Source organism: Pipistrellus kuhlii, unplaced genomic scaffold (genome assembly GCF_014108245.1).
Source record: "Pipistrellus kuhlii isolate mPipKuh1 unplaced genomic scaffold, mPipKuh1.p scaffold_m20_p_15, whole genome shotgun sequence".
In the NCBI taxonomy this organism is placed as follows: Eukaryota; Metazoa; Chordata; class Mammalia; order Chiroptera; family Vespertilionidae; genus Pipistrellus; species Pipistrellus kuhlii.
The window spans coordinates 45842625-45858505 of record NW_023425460.1 but is presented as its reverse complement, the minus strand read 5'-3'; the positions used below and the strand labels follow the sequence as shown (position 1 = coordinate 45858505).

Genomic DNA, 15881 nt, shown 5'->3' with positions numbered 1-15881 from the left:
CTCTGTCCATGAGGCTCAGTGGGACGGGGCCAGGCAGCGGGGACTTGCCGGCCGGGCTGGGCTGTGGGGTGAAGGCGGTGGGTCCCGGAAAGCCAGGGTGCTGGTGGGCTGGGTGGGGGCAGGCCGGGCAGGGTGAGGCCAGGTGTGGGGGGCGGAGAGCGCCCCACGTGGTGTGATGAGGGAGGACAGAGTGGAGGCAGCTGGTGCTGCCCCGGAAGCAGCCGGGGAGGAGGCAGAGGGAGGCCGGGGGCTGCTCAGAGACCTTCCCCCAGTGACCGGCCTGGAGGGAGCTCCCAGGTGAGGAGCCGGTCGCGGGGCGGGGTGGGGACGGATGGGGAGGGAAGGGGAGCCAGGTGGGAGAGGTTGGGGGGCCTGGGTGCGAAGGGCCGCTCTCTTCCCCAGGCCCCTCCTTGGGGCCTCACTGTCTCACTGGGGCGTTGGCGGGGACGGGGAGGGCACAGGCTCTGCTCTGCGGGGCATGAGCAGGAGGCGGGGGAGCTGTGCCCACAGGCCAGGCCACAGGGAGACGCTCGGGGAGGCGGGGACGGGGGACCCCTGCTCCTCCCTCTCTTCCTGAGTCCGGGAAGCGGGGACCCACCTGGGAGAGGACAGGCCGGCCCTCGGCATGGAGAGGGCGCCCGGAGGCCGGGGAGGGCCTCAGGCCCAGGGAGGGCCCGTCCCCAGGGGAGGGCTGGCCCGCGGGCCCGGAGGGAAACACCCGCAGGTGGTGCTGACTCCGCCTGGACGGCAGAGCTGCTCCTTCCCAGCGGGTGTGGTGACCGCCTCCGGAGTCAGCCACGCGCCCGGCTCCCCGGCACCTCGTCTCTCAGAGGAGCGAGCAGACTGGGGGCCTCGGGGTGGGCGCAGCATCGGGCCGGCAGGCAGGGTGGGGGCCTGGGGCACTGAGAGGGGGTGGGCCCCGCTCCTCCCGGCACCGGAAATGTGTCTGTGCCTCCCAGTCCGGCCGGGAGGCTCCTGAACACCGGCCTCCGGTCACGGCCAGAATCAGCTCCAAACGGGCACAAATGCACCTGAAAATAACAACAACAAGCACCCTGCAAAGGCAAGTGGCTGCATCGCATGTAGGACAGTCTCTCTCTCTCTCTCTCTCTCTCCCTCCCTCCCTCTTCCTCTCTCTCTCCCTCCTCCCTCTCTCTCTCTCTCTCTCTCTCTCTCTCTCCCTCCCTCCTCTCTCTCTCTCTCTCTCTCTCTTCTCCCCCTCTCTCTCCCCCCTCTCTCTCCCCCCCTCTCTCCCCTCCTTCTCCCCCGTTCTCCCCCTCGCTCTCCCCCTCGCCCTCGCTCTCCCCCTCGCCCTTGCTCTCGCCCTTGCTCTCTCTCTCTCACACACACACACACACACACACACACACACACGCTCACACCAAAGTCCCGCATGTCCAATGATCCGGAGAAGGTGTGCGGCCGGAGGGGCATATCTCTGGCAGACCTCCCAAAATGGTAGGCACCCAAAGGTCATGGCCGTCGCGGCCCGCAGGAGGGTGGGGGAGCAGGGCCCTGTTTGGAGGGGCATCTCTGAGCTCAGGAGCTTCCAGAAACGCAGGGTTCACACAGGCTTTGAGGAGGCAGCTGGGTCTGCCCCCATCTCCCTGCTGGAAAGGTTCCTGTCTTACCCTGGTCCACGGGCTTCTACTGCCCTCCAGTGGCTGCCCATTGAAATGGCCCGTTGGTGCTGCCTTGCAGGCCTGGGCCGCCCAGGTTCCCTAAGGGCCTTGTCCCCGCCGCCTCAGAATCCCCCCTAACTCACTCCATAGAGGCCTAACCTGCTGATGCTCCAAACCCCTGAGAGAGGGGTGGGACGCCGGCACACTGACATAAAGCAGAGCCCTCAGAACAAAAGGGAACCTGTGGAATGATTCCTTCGGGGACTGGCCAGAAGCACAGTTTCCAAACTGCCCACTAGGCAGCAGCGCTGCTCTCCCTGAGGCTCCAGAGCCGGTCAGATAGGAATGCACAGGCTGTGCGGCCACTGGCTGCTGGGGCTGGGCTCTGCCTGGTGACCCACGGGCAGGTGGAGGGAGCGTGACAGGTGACGCCGCGGCCTGGAGGGAGTGCCGCACGGCGCGGCTGTGTGCGGCGGAGCAGCTGGTGAAGGCGGTGCTCGCCCACAGGACGGCTGCTGAGCCTGGTCCAGGGCATCCCCTCGGCTCCCAGAGGAGAAAGGCAGGTGCCCTGGTTGGTGTGTCTCAGCGGTTAGACCATCGGCCTGTGGACAGAAGGGTCTCCTTTGGGTGCCCCTCTGCACCCCGTCGTCCTGCTCCCGTGGTGGTAGACTGGACCTCTGTCTGTCCAGCTGCTCCATATCCATGCGGCTGTCACACTCAGCACTGGGTTCCGGCTCTTACTGCGCGTCTAGAATAGACCGAGGCCTGGTAACTATTGGTCACTGCCACCTGCGGACACCAAGGCCCTGGCCACAGGAGCCCGGGCCCGCCCGCCGTGCACACGGAGTCCCTGCCGGACGCCCTGGGCCTTCAGACACGCTGCCACCTCCGGCCCGGAGAGACGGCGGGCCCAGGGCAGTGCTGGGTGGGCACGGCCCGAAGTTTGATCCGGACGGGAATGGTCACATGACCAAACACTCCGAGGATCTGGCAAACCCAGCGAACCCCAAAGGCCACGTGCCCGGGGCGCCCCGCGGAGCCCAAAGTCCAGAGCGGGAGTGCTCTTGACACTTTGCTCCTTTACGGACACGCACCCGCCCTGGGCGCCCGCCGCCCGGCCCCTGCCTCTCGGAGCCGCCGTGGGACCTGTCTCCTGTCCTCCCGGCAGGACGGACACACCTCCCAGCCAGGCCACATGCCCCCAGCTCCCCGTTAAATGGATTAATTATAAGCCATGGCGTGCTGTGGCCCGGGCTGGGTGACAGCTCACCGGGGAGCCTTCGGGGCTGCGTGACTCACGGGGGAACGTCCCACTGAGGTGGCCGCGGGTCCAGAGAGCCGGCCGGGCAGAGCATCCCGCGGAGGTCAAGGGTGAACATTAAAACCTGCCCCTCTTGGCAAGGACTGGAGGCGGGAGTCAGTACGGGCTTTGTTTATAAGGTAGTTTGTTAAAACGAAACAGAAACAGACTCGTGGACACAGAGAACACATGGAAGGTTGCTAGAGGGGGAGGAGGGAGAGGAAGGGGACAGGGGGAGGTGACAGGGGAGAGGGCGGGACGGGAACACTGCTGTTCCTATCTCTTCCTCTTCCTTCCTCTCTTCAATTAATAAAACTATACTTAAATACATATCTACTGGAGGCTTGGTGTACAAAATCCATGCACATGGTGGGGGGGGGGGCGGTCCCTCAGCCCAGCCTGCACCCTCTCCAATCCGGGACCCCTCAAGGGATGTCCAACTGCTGGTTTAAGCCCGATCCCGCAGGATGTCCAACTGCCCTCTCACAATCCAGGACCACTGGCTCCTAACCGCTCCCCTGCCTGCCTGCCTGCCCGATTGCCCTAACAAACCTGCTTGCCTGCCTGATTGCCCTAACAACCCTGCCTGCCTGCCTGATTGCCCTAACAACCCTGCCTGACTGCCTGATCACCCCTAAGGGCTCTCCCCTGCTGGCCTGATCACCTCTACCCATCTCTGCCTCGGCCCCGCCAGCATGGCTTTGTCTGGAAGGACGTTCGGAAGGATGTCTGGAAGACGTCTGATCTAATTAGCATATTACCCTTTTATTAGTATAGAATTGACATTGAGCCTCCTTTAGGCTGCAGGGTAAAGATCCTCTCATTTATATTTTCACTTTCTAATCTCTTCCCCACCTTGGAACCCCCACATGCGTATCAGCTCTTCTGCCTCCCGCTGGGTCTGTCATGGCAGGACCCAGGGGCCAGGGGCCAGGTCCTTCGCCCCTGGATCTCCTTCTGCCTCCAGCATGGGGTCTGGAAAGGCGAGTCCGTGTCCCTCTGGCATGGAGGTCTTCCTTCATGAGGGGAATTAAAGCACCTGGCCATCCCGACCAGACCGCCATGGCGGGCGCTGAGGCGCTGAGCCCCTCGGGGAAGCGGGACACAAGCCTTTATTACCGCAGACAGCAGGGCGGGCGGGACGGCCCTCCCCCGCGCCATCGTCCGGCTGCGCTGTCCACCACGCGGACCAGAGAGCTTACGCCTCCATCGCCCGCCCTTGTGGGAAGGGGGCAACACGTGTGAGGAACGTGGCGTCCGGAGAGACCAGAGCCGGGCTCGGTGTCAGCCGGCTGCCGGTGGCCAGGCCGTGGTCCGGACCGGCTCAGGGCCGCTGCGGGGGAGCCGCCCGCAGCCCAGGCCCAGTGGCCGCCCAGGAGCCGCGCTCAGAAGAGGATGCCGTCCCGCGGCGCCTGCTCCACCGGCTTCCGCTGCTCCTGCCGGCGCCGGCGCCGGGCCTGCTCGAAGAAGCCGACGTTGACGGCGGTGAGCGCGCTGAGCAGCAGGACCAGCAGCAGCAGCCAGAAGGAGCTGCCGTAGCGGTGCGCCGCCCCGTGCTGCCCGGCCAGCGGGTAGCGCGCGTAGAGCGCCTGGACCAGCGCTTCCGACAGCCCGTTGGCCTGCACGTTCCCCACAAACAGCACCAGGGCCAGGAGGGCCAGGGAGCCTGCGGGAGGGGACCGTGAGTGAGGGGGGCGGGCACACCGGAGACAGACGGCTCCCTCGGGGCGTGTGCTCCGCGGGCATTTGCCAACTACATGGGTGGTCTCACCCAATGGGAATGAAGGTGAACGCAAAGACCTACTGAGGCAGCTGGAGTCTAGGCAGAGCTCCCAGTGTGCGGGGGACAGGGAGGGGCCGAGGGGTGAGCCGTGTTCCTGACGTGGGTGCCAGGGCTTGGCATGGGCACAGGAGGGGGTGCCCTCGGGAGGAGAGCCCGCCACTGCCTGTGCCTCAGCGTCCTGGGACAGAAGGCTCTGGGCGCCGGCTCCTGTCCTCCTGCCTGTCCCATCCCGCCCTGTGACCTGCCTGCGACCTGCCACAGTGCTCACTGCTGCTCTTGGGGTCCCCGGTGGAGGAACAAACGTGTTGGAGCAGCCGGTTCTCTCCGGCTCCCACATTCTCTCAGCCTGTATGATGGTGCCTGCATGGTGCAAAGGGCAGGCTGGGGTCAGAGGGCACAGGCCCCTCATGGTGCAAAGGGCAGGCTGGGGTCAGAGGGTGGAGGATGATTCTGCTTGTCCTGGAAGCAGAGTCCTCTCAGTTGTCTCAAAAAACAGGGGAGCCGGAACCAGTTTGGTCAGTGGATAGAGCGTAGGCCTGCGGACTGAAGGGTCCTGGGTTCGATTCCTGTCAAGGGCAGGTACCTTGTTTGTAGGCACATCCCCAGTGGGAGGTGTGCAGGAGGCAGCTGATCCATGTTTCTCTCTCATCCATGTTTCTAACTCTATCCCTCTCCCTTCCTCTCTTTAAAAATCAATAAAATATATTTTAAAAAAACAACAAATAAACAAAATAAAACAAAAAACAAACAAACAGGGGAAAGACCTGTGGGAGCTCAGAGGAGGTGGTGGGGCCAGAGGTGGTCCTGGCCTCAGCTGCTCCGAACAGTCTCCTCCGGACACATCAATGTCTCCCATTGTTTTGCGCCCACCCAGTGCTCGAGGGAGAGGAATGCGGCCGGAATGCCTCATTCCGGTCAAACACGTCTTTGTTGGGAGAAGTAGGTGGGGAAGGGGGTCCTTCCTCCTTGTTTTCCCTCAAAGACACATCCAGCCTCGGCCCCTCCAGCTGGCAGGCAGCTCAGCCTCAGCTGAGGAGCGGACAGCCTGCACCTGGCACGAGGGCTCCCTCTGGCTGAGACGCCTCCTGGGCTCTGAGCCCGGAGGCTGTGGGTCACCCTCGGCCCTCTCCCTGCCTCCACCCCGACTGGCCCCTCGGAGCCCCCCAGCCCCGCTGACCCAGCCCCGCTCTCCCGGCCCCGCTCCGGGTGCACAGGGCCCGCAGCCCGGGGAGGACAGCTCCGCGCACTCAGCCCTGCAGACGAGGAGGGGGCTCGGGGAGAGGGTGCCCCCTGGGTGCCCCCTGATTTGGGGAAGGGAGCCTTTCTCCGGGTTGTTTCCATGGTGATGGGCCAAGGACGGCTGGCCACCATGGCGCCTTCGGGAGGACCAGCGGGGCTGCTGAGTGGGAGCGGGGAGCTGGGCTGGCACATCGGGAGGCAGCCCACGGGAGGGAAGCAGAGGGCGGCAGCCGGGGCTGAGCCCTGTGCCCCTGCTGCCCCAGACTCGGCAGTGGCGTGAGCCAGAGTTAGGACCATCTGTCTCACCGGCCGATGAGAGTTGCCTTTGGCTTGGTCAACCGAGGCCAAAGGTAACCACAGAAATAGCCTGGGAACCCTGGCCTGGGCGAGGCTGTGAGCCACACTGTGAGCGTGGGCAGCAGGACTCCCTGTGCTGGCCCTGTGCCTGGCCCAGTGGGTGCCCACTGACCTCAGGATGGTTTCCCCCACCAGGCAGAAAAAGCTCAGCAAGAAAGGGAGGGCCAGGGCACCGCCCCCAGTTCCCTACACCTGCCCCTGGCACCACTCCCAGCTCCCCTACACCTGCCCCTGGCCCCGCCCCCAGCTCCCTACACCTGCCCCTGGCACCACTCCCAGCTCCATGGCACCTGCCCCTGGCCCCGCCCCCAGCTCCCTGACACCTGCCCCTGGCTCCACCCCTAGCTCCCTGACACCTGCCCCTGGCCCCGCCCCCAGCTCCCTGACACCTGCCCCTGGCTCCACCCCTAGCTCCCTGACACCTGCCCCTGGCTCCACCCCTAGCTCCCTGAGCACCTGGCCCTTCCCCTGAGCCCCCGGCACCTGCCCCCGGAGCAGACGCTCCGCCTGGCTTACATGTTACAGGGCTGGCTCCCAGGGCGGGAGCAGGAGAACGCCGGCTGCCTGCTGGGCGGAGAGGTGCCCCTGGGCCACGCCTCTGGGCAGAGGTGGTGGCCGCAGAGCCCGGAAGCCACGGAGAGAGGCAAACCTGCTGTGACTCAAGCTGGTTCCCTCCCCAGCAGGCAGCGGCCCCACCCTGCCAATAAAATACCCAGTAACCCGGGCTCCTCCGCCGCCCACGGAGGGCGTGGGCACCAGCTCTCCTGAGCCACGCTCTCCGTGGCACAGTCATGTGACGGGCTGACTGATGGGATATGGAGATGAGAAGTACCTAAGTATGCACGTGTGCACGTATGCTTGCGTGTTCCATGGGGGGAGCAGTGTGCATGCATGTGTGTGCGTGTGCTCTTCTGTACATCACAGGGAGCCTAATTCGGAGGGAACCCATAGCAGGAGCCGGGGGGTGTTCGGTGACGTGTGTGGCTTGTTGAACCCCCACATGAGGTGCTCATATGCTTTCACACCTACACGCCCTCCACCCCTCTCCTTGCCTCTCACCACTGCGTTTAATGCAGACTCTTGTTTCCGGGGAGGCTTGATAAATGCCGTAAATATGCAAAAATAACCCCCAGCCCCACCGCCACCCTTTCCCCTCCACCCCAGCAGGCCCCGCACTCGCAGGCGGACTGAGAGGAGCGGAGGCTGGCGAGGGGCTGCCCGGAGCCGGGCGGCACTCACCGCTGAGCCCGCTCCAGGTGTACACGCCCAGCGGCCCCAGGAACGTCTGGTAGGGGTTGCTGACACTGTTGTAGAAGGTGAAGCCGGCGCTCAGCAGCGCCGCACACAGGCTGAGGACCAGGCACAGGATCACCACCGAGTGCAGCGTCTTCGGGCCCGACTGGCCCAGTGTCGCTGAAACTAAAGTAAGGTCGGTGAGAACGAGGCAGGAACGCAGCTTCTCCCATGGCCCCACTCCTGCGTGCGCTCTGCGGGCAGGCGCATCTCTGGGACCTGGGGATCCCCACGGTTCCCCTCCAGGCCCGTCCTTGGCCCTCAGGGTGCAGGGTGGAGCCACGTGCTTCCGGCTAGGGATCCACCCCAACTTCAAAGCCCAGGAGAGCAGGTGCCCCTTGGTGAGCTGCTGCAGAGGCCAGCCTTCCCCGGCAGCTCCGGCCTTCGACCCTGGCCACTCGGCGTCCTCCCAACTTCATCGGAGCTCCGACGGCTTTCCTATGGAGGCGCGTACAGGGCGGGCCACCCTGAAACCCCGAAACCCTGAACCATGGCCATTCAGCTCTCTGCACAGCCTCCATGATCGGTGTCATTGGTTCAACTGCAAACTAGCCCTGCCTGTCACCACCTGGTGCCCGGGTGGGGGTGGGTGGGGTGCCAGGGACTACCTGCCCTCGGAGTGGGCCACCTGCCTTCTGGGGGGCCACCTGCCCTCGAAGGGGGCCACCTGCCTTCTGGGGGGGCCACTTGTCCTCTTGGAGGGGGTGCCTGCCCGCTGGTGGAGGGGGGCACCTGGCTGGGCATGGCTAGGCCCTCAGGCTGAGCCTCCTGCGTCTCTGGCTCACCCAGGACCTGCAGCGGCGGGCACACACCTGTTTGGAAACTCAGTGGGAGGGGTGCCAGACCGTGAGGAACCGGAAGCAGCAAGACACCTTGTTTGGAGGGGCAGGTGACGCCGAGGGGCCTCGGGCTGCTCTGGTCATGCTCGCCCAGCTCCCCCTCCACACCAGCTCCCCCTCCACACCAGCTCCCCCTCCACTGGACCCTGAACCAGAGAACAGGGGCTTCGGGATGGAGGTGCCCTGAGCCCAGTGCCTGGAGCGCCGCTCCGCCCTCTGCCCTCCGCCCTCTGTCCTCTGCCCTCTGCCCTCTTAAAGCTGCAGGTGGGCGACCACTGTTTTTGAGGAAATGAGGGACGTGACCGGCAGGCGAGCTTTGCCTGTGGCTGCTGGTGAGACCCAGGGACGGGACCCTTCCAAAACCTGAGGACTCACTCCCGTGTTAACGTGACAATCCGCCGTCCTTTCCCAGCTACACGTCACCATCATACTTCAGCCTCTGAACGCCTTGCCCCACGCTTGTGACCGCCCTGCTCCCTCCGGCCTGGCTCAGAACGCAGACCACGCGAGCCGGGGACCGAGAGAAGGTTCTCGGGGAAATAGTGCCCCAGAGCATCTGACAGCTGCTCTCCGCCCGCAGAATCTGCAAATGCACCCCGCTCCCCCTCTTCCTCTCGGGGGCCAGGCTTTGAAATCCGGAGAAGCACCTCCTGATTGGAACTAATTGCCCGGATATCGGCAACTGGGAGAGAGGCCAGCGCGCTGCAGCTGGGGGGCGGGCCGTGCGGGAAAACGTGCCGCCAGGACCTCCGGGCTCCGGCGCGCAGGGACTTCACCCTCAGCATCCATGGCCTGGTGGGCGCTGGGCACTGCCTCTCCCCCTCCTCCTGCACCTGGCCCCTGGGAGCAGAGCCCGGCGGCGTCTCAACCCCAGGGGAGGGGGTGGGGGACATGGCACGTCCACAGGCCCGGAGCGTGGGCTGCTCCAGCCGGCGTCCCCAGCCTCTGGGGACCGTGTCAGGTCCTCTTGGCGAGAAGGGTGGGTGCTGTCTTCTCTGCCCCCCACGCCCCGCTTCCCCGCGTGGTCAGGCGGCAGGCGCATGGGACGGGCTTCTGTAAACCGTGGAGGAGACCTCGCGTGCCCTCCCCGCAGTCAGGTGACCTGGCAGCAGATCCTCTCCCGGGCTGTTTTCGGCGTGGGCCGAGAGTACAGGTCTGAGCTCCCCAGGGACACACAGGGGTGGGGGGAGGAGAGGCGGGTGGGCAGGGGAGCCGGGCTGCCAGGTTGGGGGGAGACTCTCTCTGTGCCCGCGGCTCCTGGCAGGCTGGCTTTCACTACTGCGAGTCTTTTTCTAGAAAGAACAGTGAGCCCCGCGAGCCAGGCGTGTGTGCAGTCCACGGTGCCCACGCTCCTCACTGCCACAGGAGTGAGGAGCAGCCAGGGCAGGTGCTTGCGTGGACAGGAGGCCTGTCCCTGCCCCTCTGGCGATGCCTCCGGTGACGCTGGCGGGGCTCCGGGCCGGCGAGAGCTGCTCCGGCCATCGGCCTGCACAGGCCTCGCCCACGACCTTCCCCACCGGGTGACCTGTTGCTGACCGGGTTCCTCCGCTGCTTTGAAATCGGCCACAGTGACTTCCTTGGGCTCTTTCGTGTCAAAATCCACAGCCCACAGGGCCCAGCGGGACGCATCCCAGGGAAGCGGAACTGAGCCCTTGGTGTCCACAGGTCCTAGGAGGTGCTCAGTGTGACCGCATCCAGCCACGCTGACAGCACACGCCTCCATGGAAAGGCAATCCCAGTCCGCCCCGCAGGCAGCTTTCCCCGGCGGCCAACCACGGGCACAGCCCCGTGTGCTCACAGCCACCAGCAGAAGAGCGGCATGTGTCCCGGTGACGTGGGGTTCTGCCATCCAGGGCACACCCACGGTGCAGCGGCAGCGGGACAGGCTCCTTACAGCCCCTCTCCCACCCCTTCCTCAGAGCTGGGCCCCTGGCTACTGGGGCTCAAATCACCAGCAGGAGACTGCACCTTCGCTGGTGGGGGCGTGGCTTCTCTCCTCCAGCACCTGGGGGCGTGGCTTCTCTCCTCCAGCACCTGGGGGCGTGGCTTCTCTCCTCCATCACCTGGGGGCGTGGCTTCTTGCCTCCAGCACCTGGGGGCGTGGCTTCTCTCCTCCATCACCTGGGGGCGTGGTTTCTCTCCTCCAGCACCTGGGGGCGTGGCTTCTCTCCTCCAGCTCCTGGGGGCGTGGCTGACTTTCTCCAACATGGGGGGGGTCCCCCACAGTGACGTCGGGAGGTTGGAATGTGGCTCTCCAGAATAAAGCCGAATAAAGTATCAAAGGAGAGAGCCAGGCCAGGGAGTGCCATGGTCCCCGCTCCATAGCGCTCCCACGTTGCAGGGGGTGCCCACGTGGTCCCGCCGCCTGCGGGCTGGCCTTGACCCCGCTGTCCCGCCGCTGGACACGCAGGGCCTCCGTCGCCCACAGGCTGCAGGGCCCGGCCTGGCCCTGGCCTCCTCCGAGCCTCCCGGTGTGTGGGGCCGGCGCTCAGGGAGCCATTGGCTGCAGATGGAGCCACCGCTCCACACAGACGCTGGGGAATGTTCAACCCCACGGGGTGCTAGTTCCTATTTTAGACTTTCTCAGCGAGCCTGAGACTCAGACCCAGCACCGCTTTGAAAATGTTGTTCACGTCTCTCCGCTTTGAAAATGTTGTTCACGTCCGGAAGTGTGACCGCATCTTGGAAAGTCTGGGCTCCCAGCAGCTGCGCCGCGGATCCTGCGCCCTGAGCTGCGAGGCCGGGGGAGGAGGGGGTGGGCCTGCGGAAACCGGGGCGGCGGGGCTGCGGACACCCCGAGACACACGGATGACCTGGAGCCCTCACCACGGTGCCCTGATTTAGGACAATCATTTCCTCCATAAACTCACAACCTAGAGCTGGGAGCTAGCGAGTGCCCAGGCCCCAGCTCCTGCCCTGGTGCATAGAAGGGACTAAATGTCAGAGGAGGACGCCCAGCCCGGAATGGGAGGGACGGAGGAGGCCACAGCCCCTCCACCCCCCTTACACACACACACACACACACACACACACACACACACACCTGCAGGGGATCCGCCGGCACCACTGTGCAAAGCGAAACCCACGCCGGGTGCGAAGCAAGTGGCACGTGTTGCCCTCACACTCAGACAACACAAAGGTGGGCGTTCACACGCCCACAGCCCAAGCAGGAGCGCTCTTGTCATTCTCAATGAATGTTCACTTCCCGCCCAGTGAGAGGGAGGAGGGCATGCGTCCCTGAGAGCTCAGGGAACAATGGGTGTTCTCCCAAAACAGGATTAATAGGACTCATGGGAGTTTAACGTCATGGCCAACAGCAGTGGGTGTTCTGGAGGCAGAAACGCCAGTTCGAATTGGTTGGAGGAATGAACGTGGGGCACAGGGACAAGGAATGCACCCCGTTTTGTTTTCCTCCCCAGCTTTTGCGTGGCCAGCCACTCAGAAAGCTCTGGGCAGGGGCGGCGGCTCCCGCTGACACCCCACAGCCAACGCGGTTACAGGTTGTGCCCCTCCCGGCTGACGGGTACCGGGGATGGGTACCGTCTTGCCATGACACCGTTTTCCTTAGCATCTACTTGTCAATAAACTCCGGAGCTCGCTTCTCAGTCGCCTCCACTGCGAGAGGAAACAATGACACAGCGGCTGTGGGGTGAACTGATATGAAAAATATCAAACGCTGAGGGAGAGAGGCGAGGCCAGACTCAGCCGCGGTGACAATGGAGGCTTTATCCCAAGGACAATAGTGAATGGTCCGGGGGTCAGGGAAGGGAGTGACGAGATGAGCGTGCTAGGAAGCACACCGTGAGGACTGGAGTGGAAGCCAGCAAGACTGCGGACGGGGAGATACGTTGGAGGAAGCGCAGGAAGAGCTGGCGAAGGCCTGAACGAACCCAGCAGCTCTAAGGATGGCAGGAAGAGGAAAGAGTGAAGACACGTGAAGGGGGTGGCAATGCCAGCACTTGGTGTCTCGTCGGCTGTCCGTCTTCCCTTCCCAACCCCGGGTCAGCTTCTGAAGGGCTAAGTCTCTACAGTAGATGCCTTTGTGTTGGTTCCATTACGTTACCTGTGGACCAGGCGTTCAATAAATATTTGTCGAATGAATAGAAAAAAGCCAAAACATTAACCAGGAGCAGATATTAAGGTATGAGATGACACGCGTCTGACCCAGGTCATTCAGCCTCACGCTCCCCATTCCAATTCGGTTCTCATTTACCTTCAAAGTATTTGTCCGGCTCCGCAAACCCGTGGTCCAGCTGCTGCGTGCTCTGCCCGCTGAAGAGCCCGTAGGTGATGACCACGCTGCCGTTGGAGAAGGTGTCGCTGACGGCGATGGTGCTGCTGACCCAGCTAGGGGTCCCCAGGATGACGCAGATCACCACGAACGCCCCGAAGCTCATGAAGAAGCTCGATAAGAATGTCAGTGTCTTCGCAGTGGAAGGCATCGTCCCAGGTAAGCACGGTCCTAGGGGAAAAGGCAGGTGTATCTTGGTGGGAGGTCTGTGGGCCTTATCATTTGGAGTCTGGAACTGAGGAATGGAGTCGAGTCATCCTTAGTTGTAAAATATAAGCGCTCACTCTTCATAAGGAAGGGTTACACCAATGAGCACTGGACTATGAACATGGTCATAAAGATTTGCAGGAGCTGAACTTTGGTCTGGAGTGGGAGGTTGCTATGGTGACAGCCAACCAGCAGGAACAAAGGGGAGCATGATCTTCCTGAGAGCTCCCAGTCTCACCATTAATCTGTAACTCCCGGGCCAGTGTCGCGGGAGGAAGGTCAGCTTCCACGACAGGGCAGAATTTCTGAAGCATGAGGGAATGGGGGGTCCGTGCCCCCAAAGCTTGCTGATGCTAGCAACCAACCACATTGGGTCTGAACTCACCCCCAATTGCTTGGCTGGTTACTAACTTGGCCCTAACCATCGTTCCAAAGGGAGCCCTCAGGAGCACGCCTCTGCCAAAGGCACCATGGAGTGGTCTTTTGTAAATCGTCTTTCAACATCTTGAAATGACATTTTTTATTTCTTCCTTGCCTGGGAGTAAGTTTTGAAAATAATTATATGACAGCATTGTTTCTATTTTTATTAGTTACAGGTATTTCTACTTTGCGACGATTTTGATTAAAGATTGTGGTCTTACAATATTTACTCCTTGGATTTTATTGGTGTTTTTTTTTTTTTTTTTTTGAGGGGAGGCAGTCAATTGAAAAGCTACTTTTATAAATGTTTACAACATTTTATATCACTCAATACCATTCAGTTTTGTGGGCTCACTATCATTCATTTAACAATGTTCTGTTTGGGACATTTTCGCTATTATTAAATTCTGTTGCGCACATAGCCTTACTTAGATAGAGATTGTTAATCCTAGCCTTGGGATAAATTCCTAGAGAAGAATGGCTGATTCAGGCAGACAGTTTTGGATTGGACATTTTTTAAATTTTATCTTTATTGTTGAAAGTATTACAGATGTCTTCCTTTCCCCCATTGGCCCCCTCCACCCTGCTCCCACCCACCCCCAGGCCTTCTCTGCACTATCATCTAAATCCATAGGTAATACACACTGAGTGGCCACGTGATGATGATCTCTGGACACAAAATAATCTGGCCACTCAGTGTATATCCTATACAATAAAATGCTAATATGCAAATTGCCTCATGGGGGCTGTCCTGTCCGACCGCTGCTCTGCTCTCAGACATTGCGAGTGACCCCCTGACATCTCTTTTATCTTACCTGGGCCCTGTGTGCCTGATCTTCCCCAAACTTCAGTGCTTAGCTAGATGCCTTGTCATCATTCCTCCAGGAGGGACGAATGTACAGAGCTTTGACAAGGTACCCACATCTCAAATACCCAAGTCCAGCTCCCACAAGTTGGGGGTAACAGGAGCCCCGTTTCCTGGTGCAGGCCCTGAAACAGGGTCGCCTCGTCATGCCCTCTCTCCATCTGTCGTGTTTCTCGTGGGCCTGTTCCTGCGCTCACAGATGTGCCTGGAACTAAGACGGTAGCACATCCATAGATCTTGAGTTGGGGGAGGATTGCTGGTGACTGAAATTTACTTTTTATTCCTTTTTAGTTTGGGGAGGCAGGTCTGTGATGGCGCTTCAAGCCCAAACGCCCTCCACCCAGAAGTGGGACTATTCCAGGGCCTAGCACCTTGGTTAGGAGTCAGCGGAGGCCAGGGACCCCGCCGGGCGCGGACGGCAGGAAGGAGGGCTAGGGCACACCACGGCCGGGCGTGGGCGGCCTCGGGGAGGGATGTCAGAGCCTGGGGTGAGGAGGCCCCTCAGAGAGAGCACAGCTGCGAGCACAGACCTTTACAGGCAGGGGACCGCTCGACCCACCCCCGAGGTGCAGGGGACGCAGAGCTGGGAGGTGGCTCTGCTCAGGAGAACAGTCATTGGGTGCCGTTGTTGCAAATGTTACATCTGTGGTTACCGCCTCTGAGTCCTTCGTAACGCTTTCTGAAGTAATTGGCTGTGACACTCTCTACGTTGTAATAAGGACCCTCGGAGGATGCACCTAGTGTTTGTATAATACAGGACCATCAGAGGTAACTTGTGCAGGAGAGAAACGTGGCAGGAGATGCTACCCATTGTCCAGGTCCTCTCCTGCCTGCTCCGCACCTGCTGCTCGCGGCTCCTGCTTTGGAAGGTGCTGATACGAAGAGAGGAAGGTCCGCTGTGTCGCCAAAATGCATGGGACAAGCTGTCTCCCTTTTTCTTTTTACCGCAGTTGGCGGCTGCTGATCTCTCCTTTTGTTTATCTTGCGAGCTATGAAATATCAGAGGGTTGTTTTTAAAAACCACAAATATTTATCTCATAACTCAGAGAGCTCTGGAGATACACTGGAGTTTATTTTACTCCTTTTGATTAGCTCATGTATGTGTATGCTCCTGCTATAACATGTGTGCGGTTTACCTACATATTGGGATCGCTTTCATGGAAAACTACCTCAAGAAGGACATTTTCCAGGAAAGAGGCAATTCTAAAAACACACATCCTTTCTGAAAGTCCCATTGCTCTAGGAAAGCAAACGTTTAAAAGCTACGTCTTATCTTGTTTTAATCACGGATAAAAAAAAATAGCTGCCTATATCCTGTTTACCAAGTTCCCTCAGGATATCGCCGTGCAACCACATCCTGTTACCCCTTTCCCCCCAGTTCCCAGAGCACAGCGGAGCTGGGCAGGCGGCAAAGCGGGGCGCAGGGCCCATCACTCCACGCATGACGGCGTCCGGGGTTACCGGCCTCGGCTCCTGGTGAGGATGTATGAAAGCCACGCAGTCGGCTCATTCTGCCCGCGCTCTCTCCGAGGTCTGCAGCTTCTGGAGGAAGGCGAGGGGGGGGGCTACATTTTTGCCCGAGCGCCCGCCTTTCTGAGCGAGGTTTTCAACGCTGAAGGCCCAGGAGACAGATGACAGTTGCAGGCGTCCAGCGGAATGACCTGG

At 61.4% G+C, this 15881-nt stretch overlaps 1 protein-coding gene across 1 annotated transcript; it reads right to left on the bottom strand.

Moving 5' to 3' along the window:
- Positions 1-3674: 3674 nt before the first annotated feature.
- CLRN3 (clarin 3) lies at positions 3675-12875 on the bottom strand. Its single transcript, XM_036439325.2, has 3 exons — positions 12647-12875; positions 7541-7720; positions 3675-4588 (listed from the first exon to the last, which is right to left on the bottom strand). The coding sequence occupies exons 1-3, from the start codon at positions 12873-12875 to the stop codon at positions 4308-4310; spliced, it is 690 nt and encodes a 229-aa protein (XP_036295218.1). The 3' UTR covers positions 3675-4307.
- Positions 12876-15881: the final 3006 nt, after the last annotated feature.